The 26,063-nt window shown below is 46.2% G+C and overlaps 1 protein-coding gene across 1 annotated transcript; it reads left to right on the plus strand.

Annotated features, from left to right (window-relative positions):
- Positions 1-1,705: 1,705 nt before the first annotated feature.
- On the plus strand, positions 1,706-11,122 carry LOC149344712 (retinaldehyde-binding protein 1-like). The gene is made up of 6 exons (XM_089547291.1): positions 1,706-1,862; positions 2,623-2,862; positions 3,932-4,074; positions 6,302-6,454; positions 9,828-9,878; positions 10,976-11,122. Exons 1-6 carry the CDS (start codon positions 1,706-1,708, stop codon positions 11,120-11,122), a joined length of 891 nt encoding a protein of 296 aa, XP_089403417.1.
- The last annotated feature ends 14,941 nt before the right edge of the window (positions 11,123-26,063 follow it).

Here is a 26,063-nt window from a genome sequence, read left to right on the forward strand (position 1 = left end):
GTAAGTTCAGCGCTGTGTGTGTGCGTGTCTTTCTTCGTCCCGTGTAAGCGCGCTCTTTTACGGTGTGACCTCCAGCTAGGATCGCGCGGTCTTCTCGCGAAAGTTTCAGCCCTGTGAACTGTACCACCGACTTCTGTGGTGGGGACTTGGGTGTCGACACCAGGTCCACCGGATAGACCTGTGTGCCGACAGAAACTGAAGGCGGCGGCCGTCCCCGCGTCACCGCTTCAGAGTATCTCCCTTTCTGTTGGAAAGAGACGCGTTTTTTTGCTTCAAGGTAGGACAGGTTTTCTGTGGTCTTCAAAGTTATAATTTGTTTTTCTGTTTTCCAGACTGGGCACGACCTGGAGTACGCGCCATGTGCGCCATTGCAGTTGACGCATTTTGGTGTGCGTTCGCATCTTTCTTCTGTATGTGCGTCTTCTGCGCATGTGACACAAGTGGGTTTACCGCGGCAAGCCAACATGCTGTGTCCAAAGCGCTGGCACTTCGTCTCGGATTTGGTATGTATGGGCGGACTTTGCAATGGAGGTATGCGGCGTGGATGGAGTCAGGCAGAGTTGTGCCATTGAAAGTTAGGACAATGTGTTTTGTCTTGATTTCTGCATTGTTTCTCCGGATGGTTATTCTTCGGACTGCTATTACTCCTTGTTGAGCTAGTTCTTCTTCCATTTCCGCATCGGTACTCTGTAGGAGTTCATATTCAGATATGACTCCCTTCGAGTGGTTCAGGGTGCGGTGCGGGGTTACCTGTACGCTCATTTCTCCAAGATTCTGTAATGACATCAGTTTGATACTTTGTTCTTTTGCGTTTACTTCTACAAGGAGATCTCCGGTTCGCTGTTTTTTTTGCTTTGTAGTCTTTGCCTACACAGCTTTTTAGGGTGTTGGCGATGACAAATGCAGAGAGGTTGGCTACCGGTTCATCAGTGTTTGAGTGAACGATAAAAAACTTCGCGAACATTTCTGGCTTCTGTGGATTCAATTTCTTGACATCGGTGCGACCCCTTTTTGGGGGCCGATCAGATTTTTTTGCAGATTTTTCCATACGGCACGTATAAACTAAGGGTTCCTGATACTTTGTCGCCTCTGATTCACCCTTATACACAGAGGAAGGTCCCGGGACTCCCCGCCTGGTAGACAGACGAGGAGCCCATCGGCCCAGGATTGACCACTTCCTCGACCGCCACCGTTCAAGGTTTCTTCCCTCCACCTTTCAACCTATCGCCACGGTACGGATGACAGCTTCGGTATGGGGGCTAAGGGTCCGTGGTGGCGCCAAGCACCAACACCTCGTTACACAAGGTGCCCTTGCGGGTCTGGAGACTGGAGACTGGATTCGAACTTTATTCCCCAGCCAGGGATCTGGGGACTCCGAACCCCATTTAACTCTGCTGTGAGTGTGGCCGAGAGTAGCCTGCTAACTCCTGTCGACTCCGGTTGCCGAAGAAGTTGCCTTCCACTGAGTCATTCTCAGTCACCCTTTGTAAATAAGTGTATAAAGTTTTCGTTGCCTTCCTCTTAACCCAGTCTCCCATCCTCCTCGTTCAATCACAGGTCTTCGGCCATGCTACCCGGGTCGCAACCCCGCGCAGACACTTTCTCCGCTGAGAGTGTCTGCATCCTTTGCAGTGTTGCGAGACGCTTCGGCTGTGCGGTGCCCTCGAAGTAGACTGTGCTACTTTCGTTGGCACTGGTATCCGAGATGGCTGGTGTGTGCATGAAGAAGTCAACGGACGACGTGTTCGATACGTCCGAGGATGCCCTCCCTGTCAGGCTCCAACAGGTCGCCGAAGATCAGCTTGGAGAGACTCCAGCGCGGAGAAAGGAATCCCTCGCGAAACTTTTGCAGCTTTTATCAGGTGAGGTGGAAATTCGACTCCCTAAAAATGAGTGAACGAGAGTGACGCTGTTTTACAGGCGGCTTTACAAAGTGCTAGAGGAAGCACAGCGAAGGGTGGGTAATCTTGCATTTCATTTTCTTTTTTAAGCATTATCTCACACAAGCAACCTAAGCTGTCACTAGAAGAACTTCTGGAGGGAAGCTTGGCCACTTCACCGGTTATTTGCTGCCAACAGCAGTCAAGCTCGCATTGTTTCTGTGGCTTATATGAGGTTTATGTTCCGGCCTAGATTTTAAGTCGTGAATTAATCAACCTCGGTCCACCGAGATAAGACTGAAGTAAGTACAACTCAACACGTTCATTCACCTCTTCTAAGTTGCGCAATGTTGCCGCGTCCATTATTATAAAGACCTTTCTTAGAAAGGCGCTACATTTTGTAGCACTAACCGTCTAAGACCGTCAGGCTAAGGAGTGTTTACCTATTGTGACATCTGGCCACATGTGACTCATGTCCAACTGGCGACTTTTTTTTTTGAAGTTGCTAAACGCGTGCAGTTTCAGAACCTTCTCGCCGCTGTTAAACGTGACTGCTAATAACTTTCTGGTCATCACATTGGTCTGTACGCACTCCGTGTCTGTAAAAGCGGTCAGAAATCAACATGGAGCTCCCAGGCGAGGAATCTTTCAGAAAAAAAATACAGATCGTAGAGTTAGGGTACAAGAGCGGGAGTTGTTCTGGGGATACCCCTGAAAAATTTTCACCCGATGCCTATCGCAGAGGAGGAGTATCTCAACTCCCGGAAGGATGCGCAATTTCTTCTGCGCTTTCTACGCGTGTGGAAATACAACGTTGAAGCAGCCCTACGCTCCGATAAAATCTACTGCAAGATCCGGAACACCAGCGGTCCGTACGTTCTGGAGTTTCAGCCCTCCAAAGTGTCTCATGCCACGCGCAAACTCATGATGGTTCTGCAAGAAAAGGACGTCCATGGACGCCGTATCTTCCTGTTCAAACCCGGTGGGTAATGTTTCCGAAGCAACCTGCCATCATATTGCAGATAAATGTTCGAGCATATATCCAGATCACTTTTAAATAGGTAGACGGCTTCGTGGTTTCCACCTAGTGAAAGCGTTGGCAACCCAGTGGCCAGCTATTATAGTGCCAAAATCTCGGAAACAAAACAAAAAGTGAGACTTTGTCGTCTGATACTGCGATCTTCAAGTGCGCTAGCGTTTGTACGCAACAGTAAAAGAAATTATGGAGTAAACAAAAAGTTCTAGACAAGTTACGCCTATTTTGTCACATGTGCAGCCAAAGTACATTTCCCGCATGACGTGGATGTATACGTACACAGGTCCGCGGGCGCACCTGGAGAGAAGGTCTTCCTCAACAGTGCTATCTAATATGCAATTTAATTGTAAATCCAAGGGCACACGAGTCTTTAGCTCTACGCGTCACCTGAGTTGCGGCAGCCACTCTGAAGACTACGGTGCTAAAAGATGAATCTTTTTTGCATGCCGCTTCTGGTGTCTCGTTAAAAACAGGGCTGTGTTTAGGATTCCAGCTGTTTTAGTTATTACGCTCAGTGCTTGATGTAGCATTCATAGAGAAATTGTTCTCGTCTAAAGCGTATGCTCCATGCCTACTAAAGAGAGTTTTGTGATATTTCTCGAGCCGGTGAAGCAAGTAATTATTTCATACGGCCGAAAAACAGGCCGTTGACCCATGCAGGTGCCACACGGAAATAATCAGACACCTGAGGCGAAAGACTGCCACTTCAGTCAGAGTCACCGCAACTGTGCACGAGAAGCTTATGCTGGCGTCGCGTCCAGAGAGCGGTCGACTCTTCTTTCGCGACCTCCAATTCGTAGTTATTTTTCAAATAAAACTTTATGAGCTGAGTCATGTACTCGAGCAGTGGGTCCAGGTGTGCCTCAAGCGCATAATGAATCCTGAAATCACGAATAATTTAAAGAAAATCCTTGTGATAGAGTAAAAATATCTGAATACACAAAAAAATATTTGACAACTGAGAATTGACGCTCAGACTCCATTCGAAACAGTTGCATTTTCTTCCTTTTCTCAGGTTCTTGGAATCTCGTTGAATCTTCATACGTCGATGTTCACTGGGCCATCATGCTGTGCATGGAACACTTGGCTAAGGATCCAAAGACTCAAACGTTGGGCATGGTTATCCTGTTTGACTACGGAGGCTACACACTCGACAAAGTTTGGTTTATTGGTTTATTGGGGTTTAACGTCCCAAAGCGACTAAGGCTATGAGAGACGCCGTAGTGAAGGGCTCCGGAAATTTCGACCACCTGGGGTTCTTTAACGTGCACTGACATCGCACAGTACACGGGCCTCTAGAATTTCTCCTCCAAAGAAATTCTAGCCGCCGCGGCCGGGATCGAACCCGCGTCTTTTGGGTCAGCAGCCGAGCACCATAGCCACTGGGCCACCGCGGCGGCTACACTCGACAAAGTGCTCGCCATTAATGTGGACATGATCATGCGGTGCTTCGAATATTTACAGGTAAGCAGAGGCGTCGAGTTCCCGTGACGAATTCAACTTTTAGTAGATAGAAACAACCGAAGAGAGCACCCACCCTTTCTGATTGTCTCAAAAATTACCTTGACATCGTTTACCTCATTAGTATAGGTAGATATACGCAAAGTAATGAAAGGAAAAGTAATCCTTCCGTGCGTCCCGGCCGGCAATCCACGATCTGGTGAAAGCGCTTCATACGATGGAAAGGTTACGCTGGCGACGCAGCAGTGATTTACGATATCGCGTGCTAGACCTAGATATTGACTGCATTCTATGGCCGCGAATCTTTGCTATTCTATTTGTTGATCAATGTTTTTTTTTCTAGTTCTCTTTTTGTAGTAGCTATTTTTTTTTCGCCACACAGAGACAGTTTATTCCACTATAGACCCGCCGCGGTGACTCCGTGGTTACGGCGCTCGGCTACTGACTCAAAAGACGCGGGTTCGATCCTGAGCGTGGCGGTTAAATTTTGATCGAGGAGAAATTCTCGAGGCCCGTGTACTCTGCGATATCAGAGCGCGTTAATGAACCTCGGATGGTTGAAATTTCCGGAGCCCTTCTCTATGGCGTCTCTCATAGCCTGAGTCGTTTTGGGATGTTAAACATCCACAAACCACATGCTACTATAGCTCCTAGTTGACAAGACTAGGAGCTGTATTTCGCAACCAATACAGTGGCTTCCAACTTGGAAAGGTGTACTAACTGGCATTCTGATATAGGCGAAATCACAAGTTTGAGCATCGGTAGTGAAACGAACAGCGGCAAGGAAAAAACCCGAAACAACAATTTCTGGAACAGTGAGGGAAGCAAAGCATTACTGGTCAAAATCTCGAGAAACCTAATAGATTCCACCTTAGATTGCTTTAGCGAGCGCTGCAATTTTCTCATTGAATGACTGCGTTTTATATGATCAAAACGAGTCTATTTCAAAAAGCGTAGTTAAAAACTATATACAGGCAAAAGGAAGCCTACGTGCACCACAGAGAGAGGAATATATTGTTGCATTTCTGTACAATAGTTTGCATATTATAGGGCTAATTTCATGTTATCCCTAGAGCACAAGCAACATATCGCATTCCTTTTAACGCATACAATTCCTTTCTATAGATTATGTAACCCAGTGCTCTTTCTGAAGTATTCACAGAGTGATGTTTTCAGCAGGAACGCTTCCGGAACAGGACCTCAATTGCATGCTAGCAGTACGCGCGCACTCGCAGGCATGCTTTTTATTGACACCTAATACATATTGTAGCAGCCGAACCCCTCTAAGAATTTCATTGCTTCTATCCAGATCAGAATCGCTCCCCCGGTCGGATGCACATCTTAATACATGGTAGGAGAAGTTAACCATACAACTGTATCGCAGTTTTTGGTTGTTCATTAGACTACGGCAATGGCAACTGGAAATAACATTTTGTCAAAAAAGAAAGCGCTATCTTTGTTGCGTTATCGTTTTCGACAGCTTCAGTTATTAACAAAAGTAATTTATTTCTCATCCGAAAACTTTAGAATTCTGCTGCTGGCGCGTTTTTTTTTATGCTTGACTCTTGTATCGACTTTTTTATCAGCGCCATTGTAAGGTTTAAATAAAAATCCGTTTTTTTCTTGTAAGAACCTCTTGAAATTGGGTAGGTTTTGATTTACATCCAATCCTGAACACCGTTTTGAACACAATTGCAGCGCTCAACCTGTCGGTAATAAACCAATGCAGGTCTCCATAACCGGAATAACTCGCGAGCAGCTGACACGGAATATTTTATTTCTTTGTGAATGCCACAAATTTTCGCTGAATTCTGCCGAAGGCACTTAGAGTCTTTGCCGTACTCACGTGACCGTCTGCGCTCTTGGTTAGGCATCCGCCATATTGTTTAACGTTTCAATGCCTTCCCGAACCATAACTGTGTAGTGTCAAACCTTGCGCAACCAGCCGTGCTTTGCTTTCTTCCCGGACTGCTTGCCAATGCGGCTGAAGGCCATGAACCACGTTATGCAGAGCGTAGGCTTCGACGTGTTTTTCACACTCGTCCGGCCTTTCCTCCAGACGAAGCTGGTGGCGAGGGTGAGCTGCTCATAATCATGTTATGTGAAACATGCTTAAGCTTCTCTTCTCAACTGATATTCATTATGAAAAAAATTAAACAAACCCAGGTTTCGATGAATCAAAGAGCAATAAATTTCAATTTATCTTCTGATTAGTCATGCGGTATTGTACACGAGCTTTGTCCTGAAAAACAGCCGACTAGATTTATTCCATCTGAAATCCGTCACTCGGCTTGCAGCAGACTTGGCCCTCTACATGCTCTGCTCCACTACGCATGCCGGAGTCCTCAATCCCGTTAGAGTTTGCCCGAATGATGAAGCAAGGCGATGCATCACTGCCTGAAACTGGCAACGCTTTCTCAAATAAAAACGTCGCATACTTTCGAATAACATCCTGCAGAGCATCGCGATCAGCGGATATTTTAATCAGTAGTTTGCGGCGCTGAGAGGCTTTAGGGTGTTGTGGAACTGAGCCAACATCAGGCTCAGCTGCAACAAACGGAATGCGTCTGTAGTTTTTGCTCCTCCTACGTTATCACTCGGGAGTGTGTGCTGTGGTCCTGCCACCACACAAAGCTCTTCTGTTGCGTCTCTTGACTCAATACCCCAGTAATACAACTGTAATGGTAGTTTCGGCTGACGTACCCAACCTCCCTACTGCCCCAGGAAATGCGCGGAAATAACCTTAGGCGGAGACACTACCTTAATCTGAGGCGAGCGTTTGGAACAAGCATCGAAGTACCCGCGCACCCAGCCTGCTACGCAATGAGCCAAGTCGTGGTGCAAAAAAAAATAAACTTCCTTCAGAAACTACGCCTCTAGAACATTGAAAGTTTAGGCCGGAAAAAATTTTTATCGGAAGAAGCTCTTGATGTGTGGAGCTTCGATTGTGTATTGGCGCCTCGTCAATTTGTTCTTTTCAACGTCTGACTTCTAGCAATTCATATCGTGCTAGAGAAGACATCGCAAAAAGCGCCCGCGTCTTGTTGCGGAATGAAGAAACCCTTTTCCTTCGCTTTTGGCCTGCCTTTAGGAGGACAGATGAGGCGTATACAGTTAGGAGGACAGATGAGGCGTATACAGTACTAAAGGGTGGGCATGTACTGTGCCATCATGGATTAGCAGATAGGCGAGAACTAGGTGTGGGATTCCTCATTAATCAGGATATAGCTGGCAACATCGAGGAGTTTTATAGTATTAACGAGAGAGTGGCAGTTATCGTAATCAGGCTTAATAAGAGGTACAAGCTGGAGATGGTGCAGACCTATGCGCCTACATCAAGCCATGATGACCAGATAGTTGAAAGCTTCTATCAGGATGTGGAATCGGCAATGACCAAAGTAAAATCACAGTACACTGTACGCATGGGCGACTTCAATGCAAAGGTAGGTACAAAAAGCAGGCTGGAGACAAGGCGGTAGGTGACTATTGCATTGGTTCTAGGAACAGTAGGGGAGAGTTATTAGTAGAGTTCGCAGATAGAAATAATTTACGGATTATGAATACCTTCTTCCACAAACGAGCAAACAGGAAGTGGACGTGGAAGAGCCCCAATGGTGAGACTAAAAATGAAATAGACTTCATACTGTGTGCACACCCTGCCATCGTAGAGGATGTGGAGGTCCTCGGTAAGGTCCGTTGTAGCGACCACAGAATGGTAAGGTCTCGTGTTAGCTTAGATTTGAAGAGGGAACGGAGGAAACTGGTGAAGCGAAAGGCTATTAACGAGTTAGCATTAAGAGGGAAGGTAGAGGAATTCAGAATGTCGCTGCAAAACAGATTTTCCGCTTTAACTGAAGAAGACGACCGTAGTGTTGAAACAATGAATGATAATCTTACAGCTATCGTTACAGATTGCGCCGCAGAAGTAGGTGGTAGGATGGTTCGACAGGATACAAGCAAGCTTTCTCAGGAGACTAAAGATCTGATTCAGAAACGTCAAAGCATGAGGACGTCTAACTCCACAGACAGGATAGAACTAGCAGAGCTATCGAAGTTAATAAATAAACGCAAGGTAGCCGACATAAGAAAGTTAAACATGGAGAAAATCGAGCATGCTGTAAGGAATGGAGGTAGCCTAAAATCAGAGGAGAAAACTGGGCATAGGTAAAAACCAGATGTATGCGCTAAAACGCAAACAGGGCAATGTCATCAGGAATATGGATAAGATAGTTGAATTAGCCGAAGAGTTCTACACAAATCTATACAGTAGCGAATGTAATCATCAAGTTACTGAGGGAGGCAGTCGAGCACAGCAATGGGACATCCCGCCAGTAACGAAGGAGGAAGTAAAGAAAGCCTTAGGAGCAATGCAAAGAGGGAAAGAAGCTGGTGGGGATCAGGTAACAGCAGATTTGTTGAAGGACGGAGGAGAGATTGTGCTACAAAAACTAGGGTGTTTGTATGTAACTTGAAAAAGAACGATTTGGCTGTGGGTAGTATAGGCATTTTCTTCACTCTTTTTAGGACGTCCTGTCCTGGGCCACCGCGGTGTGGAGAACGGTACAAAGGTACAGGGAGCATGGCATCTGCTAGGTCTCTGTAGAGTTTTTTCTTTGTAACGGTTGACAGGTACTGCTGGGAAAAACGTACATTCAACAGCCTATACGACAAGACAACTTCACGCAGGTATCTAGTCACACTTCCGCACATATTTTCCGCACATCGTCTTCCGCACATATTTTCCGCACATGTCAGTTGGCAGCAGCGGTTGGGGCCGGGAGCACGCATTCTGAACTGTTTCTTTCCGCCTGTACAGATCACGGCTGCAAGGAACTACCGCCAAGAAAACTTCATCTATCCTGGCTGCAGCACTTATCGCCCCTAGAAAAAGCATCGTGGCGGTGGCCGTGTCTACTGCCTACTGTCTACCACAGCGCGCCTGCGCGGGACCCCAAGCCCCTTGGTTAAAAAGCCCTGCAAGAAGCACCTTCGCATCAGTTGGCAGCAGCGGTTGCGGCCGGGAGCACGCATTCTGAACTGTTTCTTTCCGCCTGTACAGGTTGGTGATTTCTATGCCCTCTTAAATAGTCGGATAAACACTCGGCCGTAGCTTGTGCTGCCATATTCCTGTGCATGCACATACATTGTTTTTGTGTGTTCCCGTGCGGACTGTTTCACTCGCGATCTTGTTTTCGCTTACCTCCGTGTTGCACCACGCTCAGGTGGTAGCAATGACAGGAAAGCAAGAGCTCTCTAAACTTTTCGAAGATCTTAAACGTGAGTTAAAGAATGAATTTAGAGAACTGCGCGAATGCCTGGAAAGAGACTGAAGGAAAGAAATCAGATAAATGAAGGGATTTTTGGAATTTGCGAACAAGAGCTATGAGGAAATGAAAACACCTGTTAGTGAGCTGAAAAACGAAAACTGTGATCTAAGAAACGCATTGCAGGGTCTGGAAAAGGACCGAGATGCCCTGCTCGCAAAACTCAAGGATCAAGAAGTAAGGCTGATGCAAAATGAACAGCATGCCAGGTGTTTCAACATAGAAATCAAAGGTGTACCAACGGAGCCAGCAGAAAACACCCTGGATATAACCAGAAAACTTGCAGATGCACTTGGTGTACCTTTCGAGGATTCTGATGTTGAAATTTGCCACCGGGTTAGGACAAGTGGAAACGCTGATAGTCCTAATATTGTGGTGCAGTTCACACACAGAGCCAAGCGCGACTGTTTCCTAGAGAAAGCAAGAAAAAAAACGGCTGACAACAGAAGATATACAGTTAGATTTGCAGCCCAGTACTTCGATTTACATCAATGAACACTTATCTCCTCCCATGAAACGCTTGTTTGGAGCGGTCAACAGCAAAAAGAAAGAACTTGGCTGGAAGTATGCCTGGTATCGAAACGGCAAGATTTTTGCCCGGAAATCAGAAGGCAGTCTCATTGTCCCCATTTGCCATCTTGATGATTTGTTGAAAACGACTTAGGAACGACAAATGTGTGCATCTTTTCTGGTGGCTCCTTATTTAAAATATGGGTTATCTGCCGTCCGAGGTAAAAGATTTTATATCAGATAAAAAACCAGCAATGACATTTTTTCATCAAAATGTTTGATCACTTACACATAAAGTTTGGTTTATGGCGTTTAACGTCCCAAAGCGACTGAGGCTATGAGAGAGGCCGTAGTGAAGGGCTCCGGAAATTTCGACCACCTGGGGTTCTTTAACGTGCACTGACATCGCACAGTACACGGGCCTCTAGGATTTCTCCTCCAAAGAAACTCCAGCCGCCGCGGCCAGGATCGAGCCCGCGTCTTTCGGGTCAGCAGCCGAGCACCATAACCGCTGAGCCACCGCGGCGGCGCTTGCAAATACGACAGATGAACTGACCAAAGATGAAAGACGAAGAAGTCAGGGAGCTGTCGGGCTGTGCCCGCTCGTCTCTGCTAATCTTTGTGGATGTTTTGTGATCGGTGTTGAACATTTCTGTTCGAGTAACCTGCACTGCAACATCGTGATATGATTCCGACGGTGGGTGCGGCTCCGCCGGTGCCGCACCCGGTTTCAACACCTGAATGTTCTCCTGGCATTCCGTTAGGCCCAGCTGAGCTGGTCATACCTGCTGTGCAAGCCCTACCTGCTACCTCACACCTGGTGCCCTACAGCTACCCTTCTGCTCCAGCTGCGTCAGGACCAGCATATCCAGACCCCCATGGACATCGCATTCCTGAAGCTTCCAACTTAAGCCGTGATCTGCCGCTACCTTCAGGTCAGGATGATTTTTCTGATTCGTCAGATTCGTTTACCATCATCTACATGGACACCACTGCGAAGTCAGGAGAAGGGTCTGAGAAATTTTTTCAGGTGCCTTCACAGCGTCGTCGCAGCTCAAAGCGGTCACTTTTGAGTGTAGACACTCCCAATGTAACTCAAACGCCTAGGCACAACCATACAGTTGTCATCAAGCCAGTGGATTCTGGACACTGCATTACCAGCTTTAATCCACTGACATTGAGACAAGAATTTGAATCTGTGGCTCCAGACGGTGTTCTTCAAGTTCGTCCCAACGAGCGTCTAAACCTTCTGGCAGTTGACACCCGTACAGCGCACGCTACAGAACGCCTTCTGCAATTAACAAGCATAGCTGGCGTTGCCGTTCAAGCCTATGAGCCTCGTCCCAGCAACTGCGGTGTAGGTGTCATCAAGGGTGTCCCCCTGGATCTTTCTCAATCAGAGATTTACTCTGCGCTGCTACAGAGAGCTCCAATCAAATCTGTCCGCCGGCTTGGCAATTCAAAAAAATCCGGATTGTATTTGCCACAGAATCTGCACCGCAATACGTCATTCTCGGCTACACAAGATACCGTGTGTACGAGTATATTCAAAAACCGCGCCAATGCACCAAATGTCAGCGCTTCGGGCATGTGGCTAGCGCTTATCGACTTGCCTTGCGCTGCTCCCGTTGTGGTGGGAGCCATGGTCGAAATGAATGTGCAAGTGATAACCCCCTTTGTCCAAATTGCGGGAAGCAGCATGAAGCGACCTTTATTCATTGCACTGCCTATCAAAAGGAGAAGATCATCTACAAATACAAGAACTCCAAAAATACAGATTATAAGAAAGCAAAATCTGCTTTAATTGAGCAAAATAAAATTCGGGGCAGTCGCAGCAGAAAAAAATCATCGCCGGTGAAGAAAGCTCCTCAACAATCGGATAAAGATAAAGATAAAGCGAGTCACCTACGCAGTGAGGACGTAGTTGAGTTCCCTCCTCTTCCAGAGCGCCAAAACGTTCAGCCACCTCCGATAGCGAGTAGAAGTCTGAATACTCCACAGCAGCCGCAGTATACAGCCTGGAACCATTCGCGTGAAGGATTTATTCGTCAAAACTCCGAAGGTACCAGTTCCCTACTGTGCTCGCTTGTTGAGGCCATCCGCGCTTTTCTTACACCACTCTCCTCGCCGGTGGCACAGGCCATCCTTACAATCCTTGATTTCATCTCACCTCTACTTGCACAATGGCACTAGCAGTCAATAGACCAGCTACTCTCCCTAGCGTGCAAAGCATCCGTAACACGGCCACCATCTTTCAATGGAATGCCTGTAGCCTTCGTCCACGATTGTCTGATTTCCGACAGTTTATTTCAAAACACCGTTTCCCGATTGTTGCCATAGCAGAATCTCGTCTGCGTATTACCATTCGTCTTTCAGGCTATACCGTTCAGAACTCGATGACCGGCACTGACATCAGCAGAGTTCTTTTAGCTGTTCGGAAAGACGTCACCTCCATCCCACATCCGATACCTGCCGACTCACGGAATGAATATGTTGCAGCCACCGTCAAGATCTTGAATATGTCATTCACAGTGATCGTTGGTTACATACCCGCGCGTGTCACATTTGACGTTGACCGCCTTCAGGATATAGTACGCAGTACTCCTGAACCACACATCATAACGGGCGACTTCAATGCACACCATCCTGCTTGGGGAGGCACCAGATCAACAGCCAGAGGACAACAGTTATTTGATTTTGCACAGTCCAACAATTTAACTTTCCTCAACAACGGCCTGGCAACGTTTTATCAAGGTGCAAGGTCCAGTGCCCTTGACATTTCTATGATTTCTGCGCATCTGTCGTCTTCAGCAACTTGGAATGTAGACATAGAAACTCATGGCAGCGATCATCTACCTGCGTATATTAAGGTTGGTGGTGCTTTTTTAAGTTCCGAGCGGCGTAAGGTACGCTACACGAATTGGGATGTTTTCTCTGACACAGTAGAGAAATTGCAGCTCTCCCACCTTGATTATGAAAACTTTATTGATGCTGTAGTACGTGCTAAAACGACCAGCACTAAAGTTGTAACCTTACCAACAGTGTACTCAAGTATAGATGCTGAATATGAGCGACTTCGAGCAATTCGCCGCAGAGCAGAGAGACGAGCACGCAGGACCAATAACAGAGAAGACATCAGCGTTGCTAGGCGTGCACAGAAACACGTTCAGCGCCATTTGGACAAACTCGCAAAACGGGAATGGCGATCTTTCTGCGCAAAGCTCGATCCCAGAAAGCCCCTTTCGAAGATTTGGAGCATTGTGTGCAGCCTCAGTAGTCAGCCGGCATCATTAAATCCTTTTGAGTGCGTAGCTCTGAATGCGAATATTTCTCGTCTCGACGCAGCGGAGGCTTTCTGTTCTAAGATAATTGCTCGTTCATCAACCATATCGGTGCCACTATCTCCCCAAAGATTTATCTCTTCACCTAACACCGCCCTCCTTGACGAACCGTTCACTATGGATGAACTTCATGTGGCTCTGGCAACTACCAATAAAAGATCCTGCCCTGGACCAGATGGCATAAGCTACACTACCCTCTCTCACATGACAATTAGCGCCAAGGTTCAACTCCTCGCAGTTTATAACACCTCCTGGGAGTTCGGCCGCCTTGAAACGTGTTGGAAGCGTGCGCGTGTCATACCCATCCTCAAGCCTGGAAAACCATCAACTGACTTAAACGCCTATCGTCCTATAGCCCTTCTAAGTTGCGTCGTGAAGTTGATGGAGAAAATGGTTCACTCCCGTTTAACCTGGGACCTGACGAACAGGGGAATTTATCCTCCGACCATGTCTGGTTTTCGAAAAGGACGCCGCAGCATTGACAATGTTATTGCCCTTGCCAATTGTGTCAAACGCAGCAAAGCAGTGCGGGCTATGACCATTGCAGTGTTTCTTGACGTGAAGGGAGCATTTGACAACGTCACACATGAGGCAATTCACTCAGCTTTACAATCAATTGGCATTACCGGACGAATGTATAACTGGCTGCGTGGCTATCTGCATGAGAGATCGATTTTTATGTCAACATGCGAAGGTGACGCAGCTCCGCATCAAATATCTCGCGGAGTACCTCAGGGGGGTATACTAAGTCCCACCCTTTTCAATCTCGCACTTGTTGGCTTGGAAAAATGCTCGCCACCGACAGTTGAAATCTCCCTTTATGCAGATGACATCTGTATATGGTGTTCCGGACGCAATAGGCGCATTGTGCATGCCCGTCTACAGAGGGCTATAGGCTCCATTGAATCATTCTTAAGCAAGCGCGGTCTCGCCATCTCGTTCGATAAAAGCTCAGCAATTGCTTTTTCAAGGCGTGATCTTTCGCGCTACGGGCTGAAGGTTGCTAGTACTCCAATACCGTACGTCACAACCCATAAATTTCTGGGGGTAACGTTTGACAGGTCACTGTCATGGTCCCCGCATGTGCAACAGATGAAAGTCAAGCTCTGCTCTTACGCCTCTATTTTTCGTATGCTCTCCACCAGCAGAACAGGCTGTTCTACACCATCATTACTTCGACTGTATGGAGCCCTCTGTGAAGGCCTTCTGCGCTACAGTCTCCCAGCTCTGGAGGGTATTTCGCAAACTAATATTAAAATCCTTGAAGCCATACAAGCTAAAGCCTTGCGAATCTGTCTCGGCCTTCCCAAAAACACCTCTACAATGGGTGCTCTAGCTGAGAGCAGACGTCTATCGGCATCAGTGCTTTTAACCCAGGAGCTTCTTCGTGCCCAGGTGCGGTTTGTAGCTCGTGTACCAAACCACCCACTCGCTGAGTACTGCATGGAGGAAATTTCTAACATTCTCCCATCACAGTACCAGCGTCCTGTCACAACCTCCACCGCACCTTGGAGGTATGCAGCATGGCAAATTAAGATCACAATCCCTGGCATTAAAAGAAAAACAAACACCCCCAATCCTGCACTTCAATACTTTGCGCTTGAGCACATTCATAGTTGCTACAATGCGTACCGTCATATCTACACTGATGGCTCTGTCACGTCCTTGTCATCTGCGATTGGCGTCTGGATTCCGTCAACATGCACCACAATTTCAGCGATACTAAGTCACCGCACCTCGACTACCGCTACCGAGCTGGCTGCTCTGCGTGTTGCATTTACTTACATCCTACAACAACCGCCAACAGCGTGGGTTGTCTTCAGTGACTCTCGCGCTGCCCTACAGGCGATAAATTCACCAGGAAGCCTTCAAGAGCAGATCGTCGATGACTTGAATAGGTTACACAACGAGGCCTGTGAGTTACGTCATCGTGTTGTGCTTCAGTGGTTACCCGCTCACTGTGGCCTCGCAGGCAATGATCGTGCTGACGGTGCAGCAAGATCGGCGCATGGCGACACCTCCTTGGTTCTACCGATACCCTTTTCTCGTAGTGATGGCGCGAGACGTCTCGCTACTAAAGCCTGGCGGACGCAACGCTCTTTGTGGTGTGATCCGCGGCGTCAATACAGACCCCTCTTTCGCATTGACCCCGTTTGTCAATTCCGCATGCCCCGGAATTTAAATAGACGTGACTGTAATTGCCTGCACCGAATTCGTATGGACGTTGCCTTTTCTAAATTCTATCTTCATAAAATTGGTGTATCAAGTAGCCCTATGTGCCCGACATGTGGTGTGCTCGAAGATATTGAACACTTGATTTGCCACTGCCAAATCTTTAATACTCATCGCAAAGCACTGTTAGGTGCTTTAGGACTTCGTCAGGACGACCCCGTGCACCTGGAGCATGTCCTTGGATTCTGGACTGATGCAATTTCGGCTGAGCGAGGGACAAAAGCTCTCTTAGTTTTTCTAAGGGACACGGGTTTAGTGGACATACTTTGATAGTCATCTAAGGGACACGGTTTTAGTGGACATACTTTGGTAATTAGTGTGTGTGAGAGTGCGTGAGTGTTGAGTATGTTTGATGTCACTTTTTTTTCACCCTCTTCTTTCATCCTCACCTGGAGTAGCATGCCAGGCCTATAACCAGGCAGACCTCTCCATTATCCATTAAAGTCTCTTTCCTTACATGTTAATACATAGCTTTAGGATACCGATTACAGTCATAATGTTAACCGAAACTTTGTTAACGCCTACATCACAATTGTTCCGGCTTTCTGGTTATCAGTCGTTCTTCTGTAGTCGACATGATAAGCGAGGGGGCGGTGTAGCGCTTTTGCTCAAAGATGATATTGTTGCTGAACCAGTCGACGATTTCACCGCTATAACTTCTGATTATGGGGTATTAACACTACAAAACTGTACAAACTTGTTCTCTGTTGTGTACAGACCACCATCAGGCGATGCCACCCGCTTTCTTGCTTTCGTTGAAAAGCTTTTTAGTTATGCAACAGAAGAAAAAATGAATCTAGTTTTAGGAGGTTACGTCAATATAAACATACTGTCATCTTCTCCGCTGCAAAACGTTTTCCAGACTCTCATTACAACTTGCGGTTTTTCGAATACAATTTCTACAGCAACACGCGTGACTGTTGACAATGCCTCCTTATTGGATGTATTCATATCATATATAAACATTCATTCGTTAAAGGCCGACGTTCTGTACACTGATATCAGTGACCATCTAGGCATCATTTTACTATTAAGTAACATCAATGATTTGATTCAGAAAACTAAGGAACCAGTTTATGTTCAGTCAATCACGCCATCAAATCTGGAGGCTTCTCGCCACGCCATTGCTCAGCAAACTTGGGATAGCCTTTATTGCGCACAAGACAGTGACTCTGCATATTCCGCTTTTATTAATATTTTTAAACCATTATATGATACACTTTCCACGCAAAAAAATTACAAGGCCATCGAAAGCGCGGAAACCTTGGCTGACCCTTGAGCTTCTTGACTTGATTAAACAAAAACATTTTTTATATGAGAAATTTGTGAAATCTAGGGATGAAGCCTTACTTAAGAAGTTTAAGAAATACAGAAACAGTTTAACAAAAAAACTTAGAGCTGCCAAAGATGCTTATTTTTTAGCAATATTTAGTGACCCTGCTAACCAGCGAAGTGATGTACTTTGGCGCAAATTGAATGCTTTGTTACAGCCTAGCTCCTACTCAGCTATTCCTGATGTATTGAAACATGATGGGCAGCAAATTTCTGGAGATGCAGTACCAGACGCATTTAATGAAGTTTTTACTCAAGCACCGCAACAGGACATAGAACACAGCCTCACTAACTACGCTCAGTTTCTTCCAGTAAACAGGAATGGAGCATCGCTTTTCCTTGCTCCCACTACCTCTCTTGAAGTTTCTTCATGTATCAGAGCTACAAGCAATAGCAAGTCACTAGATGCCGATGGCATCCAGATTCGCCCTGTAAAATTTGTGCTCGATATTATAAGCCCTATTCTTGCCCATGTTTATAACATAATATTATCAACAGGTACTTTCCTGCAGTCACTACCTGCCCTAAGTAGACATATTCTCTTACTACTTCCAGCACCTCGCTACCAAATGCGAACTGCTGTTCCCTTGCAAGGCTATTGAACATTACTTTCGTTTTCTGCATGGTAATTCTTAGCCCCACCGTTCTACTCTGCCTGTCTAGCTGATTGATCATGCTTTGCAGTTCTTGTTCTGAGTGGCTTAGCAAGGCAATGTCATCAGCGAATCGCAAATTCCTCAGGTATTCTCCATTAACTCTTATCCCCAACTCTTCCCATTCCAGTCCCCGGAATACCTCCTGTAAGCAGGCAGTGCAGAGCACTGGCGAGATCGTGTCTCCCTGCCTGACAGCTTTCCGTATTGGAATTTTATTTCTGACTTTATGGAGAACTATAGTAGCTGTGCAATCGTTATAAATATCTTCCAATATTTTCACATAGCACTCTTCCACACCCTGATTCCGCAATGCCTGCATGACAGCTGAGGTTTCCACTGAGTCGAATGCTTTCTCGTAATCAATGAAGGCTATATATAAGGGTTGGTTATATTCTGCGCATTTTTCTATCACCTGATTGATAGTGTGAATGTGGTCTATTGTCGAGTATCCTTGACGAAAGCCTGCCTGATCATTTGGTTGACTGAAGTCCCAGGTTGTCCTGATTCTATTAGCCATTACCTTAGTAAATACCTTGTAGGCAACGTACAATAAGCTGATCGATCTGTAATTCTTCAAGTCCTTGTCGTCTCCTTTCTTATGAATTAAGATAATGTTAGCGTTCTTCCAAGCTTCTGGCACTCTCGAGGTCACAAGGCATTGCGTATACAGGGTGGCTAGTTTTTGTAGCACAATCTCTCCTCCGTCCTTCACCAAATCTGCTGTTACCTGATCCCCACCAGCTGCTTTCCCTCTTTGCATTGCTCCTAAGGCTTTCTTTACTTCCTCCTTCGTTACTGGCGGGATGTCCCATTGCTGTGCTCTACTGCCTCCCTCAGTAACTTGATGATTACATTCGCTACTGTATAGATTTGTGTAGAACTCTTCGGCTAATTCAACTATCTTATCCATATTGCTGATGACATTGCCCTGTTTGTCTTTTAGCGCATACATCTGGTTTTTACCTATGCCCAGTTTCTCCTCACTGATTTTAGGCTACCTCCATTCCTTAGAGCATGCTCAATTTTCTCAATGTTAAACTTTCTTATGTCGGCTACCTTGCGCTTATTTATTAACTTAGATAGCTCTGCTAGTTCTATACTGTCTGTGGAGTTAGTCGTCCTCATGCTTTGACGTTTCTTAATCAGATCTTTAGTCTCCTGAGATAGCTTGTTGGTATCCTGTCGAACCATCCTACCACCTACTTCTGCGGCGCACTCTGTAATGATAGCTGTAAGATTATCATTCATTGTTTCAACACTACGGTCGTCTTCTGCAGTTAAAGCGGAAAATCTGTGTTGCAGCGACATTCTGAATTCCTCTACTTTCCCTCTTAATGCTAACTCGTTAATAGCCTTTCGATTCACCAGTTTCCTCCGTTCCCTCTTCAAATCTAAGCTGATACGAGACCGTACCATTCTGTGGTCGCTGCAACGGACCTTACCGAGGACATCCACATCCTCTACGATGCCAGGATGTGCACACAGTATGAAGTCTATTTCATTTTTAGTCTCACCATTGGGGCTCTTCCACGTCCACTTCCTGTTTGCTCGTTTGCGGAAGAAGGTATTCATAATCCGTAAATACAGAACTCTACTAATAACTCTCCCCTACTGCTCCTAGAACCAATGCCATAGTCACCTACCGCCTTGTCTCCAGCCTGCTTTTTACCTACCTTTGCATTAAATTCGCCCATCAGTACAGTGTACTGTGATTTTACTTTGGTCATTGCCGATTCCACATCCTCATAGAAGCTTTCAACTATCTGGTCATCGTGGCTTGATGTAGGCTCGTAGGCCTGCACCACCTTCAGCTTGTACCTCTTATTAAGCCTAATTAAGATAGCTACCACTCTCTCGTTAATACTTTAAAACTCCTCGATGTTGCCAGCTATATCCTGATTTATGAGAAATCCCACACCTAGTTGTCGCCTATCTGCTAATCCACGATAGCACAGTACATGCCCCCCTTTAGTACTGTATACGCCTCATCTGTCCTCCTAACCTCACTAAGCCCTATGACATCCCATTTAATACTGGCTAATTCCTCCAGCAGCACTGCTAAGCTAGCCTCACTTGATAAGGTTCTTGCGTTAAACGTTGCCAGGTTCAGTTTCCAATGGCGGCCTGTCCGGAGCCAGAGATTCTTAGCACCCTCCGCTGCGTCACAGATCTGACCGCCGCCTTGGTCAGTTGCTCCGCAGCCGCTGGGGACTGAGGGCCGAAGGTTAATTGGTTTGTTCATAGAAGGTTGTGGCCAAGTACTACACCAGGGTGGCCAAATCCTGTTCTGATGAGGAAGTGCGTTGTCGGCTCTGGTCACCGAAATCAGGCCGCACTCCAAGCCTGGTTATGCAATTCCATCGACACGCGGAGTTTTTTTTTATATCCGGTGGAGAATTGCGTGGCACCGGGATTCGAACCCCGGTCCTCTTGCACGCGAGGCGGATGCTCTACCTCTACGCCATCGCTGCTCCTCCGGATCATGAGAGGGAAATAACTAGAAGAATAAGAATGGGGCGGAGCGCGTATCGCAGGTTCTCTCAGGTCATGAATGGTAGCTTACCAATATCCATGAAGAGAAAAGTATATAACAGCTGTTTCCTACCGGTACTCACCTATGGGGCAGAAACGTGGAGGCTAACAAAGAGGGTTCAGCTTAAGTTAAGAACAACGCAGCGAGCTATGGAAAGGAAAATGATAGGTGTAACGTTAAGAGATCGGAAGAGCGCGGAGTGGGTGAGGGAACAAACGCGGGTTAATGACATCTTAGTTGAAATCAAGAGGAAGAAGTGGGCTTGGGCAGGGCATGTAATGCGAAGGCAAGATAACCGCTGGTCCTTAAGGGTAACGGAGTGGATTGCAAGAGAAAGCAAACGTAGCAGGGGACGGCAGAAAGTTAGGTGGGCGGATGAGATTAAGAAGTTTGCGGGGATACAGTGGCGGCAACTAGCAAAGGACAGGGTTAATTGGAGAGACATGGCAGAGGCCTGTGCCCTGCAGTGGGTGTAGTGAGGCTGATGATGATGATAATGATGACCTTTCCTAAGAGGATGCAAATCACCCGCGTTGTTCCCGCGGTGATAAAACTGCACTGAGTAATTATCGGCCTATATCAATAGTTCCAGTATTTTCTAAGGCCATTGAGAAGATAATGCATGAGCGATTACTCTCATTCTTCAACCGCCACCATTTGATTGCAGACTCAACATGGTTTCAGAAAGCATCGCTCTACGGAAACAGCCCTCCTGAACCAAAAAGCAATAATTTTAGACGCGTTCAGGTGTAATCATATGGCATTAGGCATATATATATAAACTTCTCTAAGGCTTTTGATTTAATTAATCATTCCATCCTTCTTAACAAATTAGAAATGTATGGTGAGCGTGGAATCGCCCACTCGCTTTTGTCATCTTATCTGTCCCACAGGTCACAGTTTGTAGATGCCAATAACGCAATATCTTCACGGAAGGCAGTTACCACTGGTGTGCCGCAAGGAAGCATTTTGGGCCCACTTTTGTTCTTAATTTACATAAATGACATTGCAAGCTACACAGATAATGCTACATTCGTTTCGTATGCCGATGACACAACCATTTTTATTATAGGCAACGTGGAAACAGATCTAGAAATGAAGGCTAATAAGACGCTGTCTGACTTAGAACGCTGGTCCGCGATAAACTGTTTAAAAATCAACCCGAAGAAAACAAAAGTAATCTTGTACACGCCTAGAGGTAAGATGTTGACAACTAATATGAATTTGTGTCTGGGCAGTGAGCAGTTAGAGATCGTGGACTCCGTTAACATCCTTGGGGTGCATTTTTCAAAGCACCTTACCTGGAATGAGCATGTTGATCACCTACAATCAAAATTGTCATCTGCCATTGGTGTCATTGCTCGTCTGCGTCGCATTCTCCCGACCAAGGTAAAATTAATGTTGTACAATGCACTGGTGGTATCTGTCATGCAGTATTGCATTGTGGTGTGGGGCACAACTGGCGTGACAAACTTGCAGAAACTACATTTGCTACAAAAAACAGCTGTACGTTACATAGCTGATGTCCATTATACATACTCCACAAAACCACTTTTTCCAAAATATGAAATTCTTCCTGTGTTTTGTTTTTATAATTACAGGTTGATGTTGTGCTACAAAGGTTTTGTAAAGTTTGGCATTGATTACATAACTCATCTGGCAAAACTCCAAGAAAACACAAATATTCGTCAGACCCGACATAAAGAAATGTGGTTTGTACACACCCCGAGAACCTCCTATGATGAACAATCCCTATCTTATACATTACCTTCGCTGTTAAACTTACTAGACCGACAAAATTTTGATCCCTCCAGAAACAGAAACTGTCGCATTAAACGTTTTTGTCAACTTCTTCATTCGCAAGACTAAACCATGCTTTCCTATTCGCCTAATTTTGTTCACTAATGTTGCTTATGTGTGTTGATTTATCTGTATTACCTTTTGTTGCTTCTCCGATTGATTGCCGTCTTGTTTCATTCTGTATTACCCGTTGCTTTGTGATATTTTTTTCATTTTTATGTAAGACTGGCCGTCATCCTGCTGTCATGCCTACTAACAAGGGGTCGGGACCTCGTCAAGCTGTTCAAGCTTTTAGTCCCGTACTGCTCCTTTTATAAGGAAATAAAATGAATGAATGAATGAATGAATGAATGAATGAATGAATGAATGAATGAATGAATGAATGAATGAATGAATGAATGAATGAATGAATGAACCTCGTCAAGCTGTTCAAGCTTTTAGTCCTGTACTGCTCCTTTTATAAGGAAATAAAATGAATGAATGAATTAATTAATTAATTAATTAATATTTTGAACAGACGAAACGACGAATCCAGGAAGAAGTCTATGCAGCCTTACTTGTATAACTGTGCGCAGAAAGATATAGTTCTGATCCCGTAAAAAAACAAAGCGTGACACGATTTGTCGCAGAAACAAGTGAGCCAGGCCAAGACCCCCGTTTTTGACCGGCAAAAACAAATTCTTTCGACTGGACCGCTCCCAAGTCAAGGCGCAAATAAAAATAGCAAAAACCCGGTGCATTTTTTGAATGCACATCCGCGCCGCACACAACACATTCATGACGTACCAGATTTTAGATGTCAGAAAAAGGTTGCAGACAGTGGCTCTAGAAAACATCGACAGTTGCTTGCCTTGTTACCCGTTCGCCTTTTCTTTAGTCCTCAAGGCTTGATCTCTCCAGTATGGTTTAGGGTCGCGATAATATCCGAGAGACACACCGAGGTACTGCGTTGGCACCATTGACCAGGTCAGCCGACAAAAGGCTTCTGGTGTGTCCACGCAATCGCCATGACAAAAGCCATGACTTTTATCGCAGTTTATCAGGGCTCCAGTCGCATCACAAAACTTTTCGACGACATTAGTTGCCTCTCTAATGCTATCTTTGCTTGCGCAGAACACCGCGATGTTATCTGCGTGCGCCAGAATTTTGACTTCGGCTGCCTGTAGTCTGTAACCTGTTATGCGCGCATTATGTTCAATCGCTAAACAGAGTGGCTCAAGATAAGCGGAAAACAGCAGTGGTGACAGGGGGCATATCTGTCTCACCGACGAGAGCACGCACAAGCTATCAGTGAGCTCACCGTTAACAATAATATGCGTTGTACATTTTTTGTACGCCATCGTGACGCCTTCCGTAATGACACTGCCCACATTCGTGTGTTCAAGTATGCAGAGCAATGCCTTGTGCGAGACGCGGTCGAAGGCTTTTGCCAGGTCAACCTGCATCATCGCGACGTGATCGCCCAGCGCATCGCAACACTCGAGCACGCTTCGAGCCACGTGCACATTCGTCGCGATAGTGTGGCTTTTAATGCCACGAGTCTGGTGTGGTCCATCCAACTTTTTAATAACGCCTTGCAGTCCTCTTGCTAGAATTTTAGGGAATATTTTACAGTCGACGTTAGCAAGAGTTATTGGGCGATATGAGCCTTGCAACAAACGGTTCTGAGCATCATCATTCTTCGGGATTAACACAATTTGTGAGGTTGTGAAGGACAAGGGCAGTCTTTTCCAGTCATACGCTTCGCTAGCAACATGACAAAAGAACTTGGGCAACCTCAGACCGGAAGGTTTTATAGAAAATGGCCCCTAAGCCATCCGGCCCAGGTGCTTTCCCGACGGCCAACTCATTTATTGCGCATTCTATCTCACTTGGTGTGATTGGTTGTTCTAGCTGTGTCCTTACTTCTTCTTCAAGCTTTGGCATCAGCGGAAGGAATTCTTTTTGGAAACAGTCTTTAAGGTCCCGTGGATGACTTAGAATTTCTTTAAAGTGCTCGAGAATCGCTTGCTTAATTTCATTTCTGTTAGACGTGAGGTTGTCACCTATAGCTAACTGGCGGATTTCTTTTTGACATGCGTATCTCTTTTCATCTGAGAGAGCCCGCTTGGTTGGTATTTCTCCCGCCCACAGCTTCTCGGACCTTGATCTCACTACCGCCGCCTTGTAATTCTCTGTGTCTATCCGTTCAATTTCAGTTTTCACTTCCTTTATTCCGCTAACACACAGACCAGGTTCGACATTCTCCATAATAAGAAAAAACTGCAGTTGCTGGCGAAGCTTTGTCTCTGCTTCTTTCTGATCGCGTCGATTGACACTAATTCTTTTAATAGCCATTGTTTTAGAGCGCAGCTCTTTGGCGTCCGTTCCTGGGTTTCGCGTCGTCGTCGGCGTTGTCGTCGGCCTCGTAACCAGCTCCGCCCCCCTTTCATCCCCCCAGCGCTAGCAGCGACCGACTGATACCGCTGGATGCCGCTGACGCCGCTAGAGAGTCAAGATAACGTGACTGCATAGAACACCGTCGCCGCCATGCAGAAAGAGGAGGAAAGGGTCCCCCCCCCCCCTGTTCTTGTGTGGCGGATAGGGTGCTCTTCAGTTGCCGACGCGCCGGTTATTTCACGTAGGCCCCGGCACGTCGACGAATACGAGACCACCTTCCCACGGCTAGACCTGGTTCTTAGCGCTGCGGAAGCGAGGGTATCATATTGTTTGTGTCGGCATCGGCGGCGTTGTCCCTGAAACCAACTCCGCAGCTGGGGTTGACTCACTATCGGCGTCAGCGGCATCAGTCAGTCGCTGCTATCTCTTCCCTCCTCCCTTTATCGTGTTGTCCGCTTGCTGCGCGCGCTTCTGCCCCCATCGTTTGCCGCTGGGTGTACACGCCGCCCCCCTCCCCCCTCTTCCTGCGAAAAATAAAAAAAAAATTCTGTGATAGCGCATACATGTGTTGCTCGATTTCTTTGCCTCAATCTATCGAAAAGGTGAAACAGCTTATTTGCTGCGCTCAAATTTCGCATTAGGAAGTAACGTAATCGTCGGTAATTTTTACTTTCTGCTTAAAATCTTTCCAACGAATGGCGTAACTTTCTGGCTCGCTTGCAGTCAAATTTTTCAGTTCTTTCGTTACAGCGTCGACAAAAGCTTCGTCATTCGACAGCTTCGCATTCATTTTCCACAAGTCCCAGCTAAAGATTCGTTTTCTCTGCGTCTTTCCAAAGGTGGCCGTTACCAAGCAGTGATCTCTGTATGCTATGGGATTCAATTCGTACTCGCTACACAAGGGTATCAATTCGGCAGAGACATACAATCTGTCTAACCTTGCATGGCTGTCTTGCTGGAAGTGTGTAAATTACGGACGAGTACCGCTGGCGAATACGCTACCAATGTCTTCAAGGTCATATTTGTGCACCAGTGTATCAAGAGATTCTGCACTCTTGTCACGAACACGCGAATGTTTTACGCGGTAATCAACATTGCAAACACAGTTAAAATCGCCTAGGAGTATTATCACTTTCTGACAGTTTAGGTACGCATCAAGGCTTTCAAAGAATGCCCGCCGCTCCATGTCAATATTCGGCACGTATACACAGATGACGCGACACTCCAATTCGCCAAAGACGATATCAGCAATTAAAAGGCGTCCACTGTCACATGAAAATACAGACTGCACGCCGATTCCAAAGTTGTTGCGTATGAATATGGCGCAACCACCTGATCCACCAATCGCGTGAGAAATACACAGGTCGAAATGAGCATGAAAATTGGACACCATTCGGTCGGTGAGCTCCTGGCTCTCAATGTTTCTCTTGGACTCCCACTATCTGTAAGTCATTATCTAACAGAAGGCGACTAAGTTGACATTGTCGTCGTCTTGCTCAGAGGCCCCGTACGTTTTTAACGTCGCTACCCGTAGCGCTCTTTCGATATTAACCACCATGGCTACACGGTAGAATGGTGC

This window comes from Amblyomma mixtum, chromosome 5 (assembly GCF_055824585.1).
Source record: "Amblyomma mixtum isolate Tamu chromosome 5, ASM5582458v1, whole genome shotgun sequence".
NCBI classification, from domain to species: Eukaryota; Metazoa; Arthropoda; class Arachnida; order Ixodida; family Ixodidae; genus Amblyomma; species Amblyomma mixtum.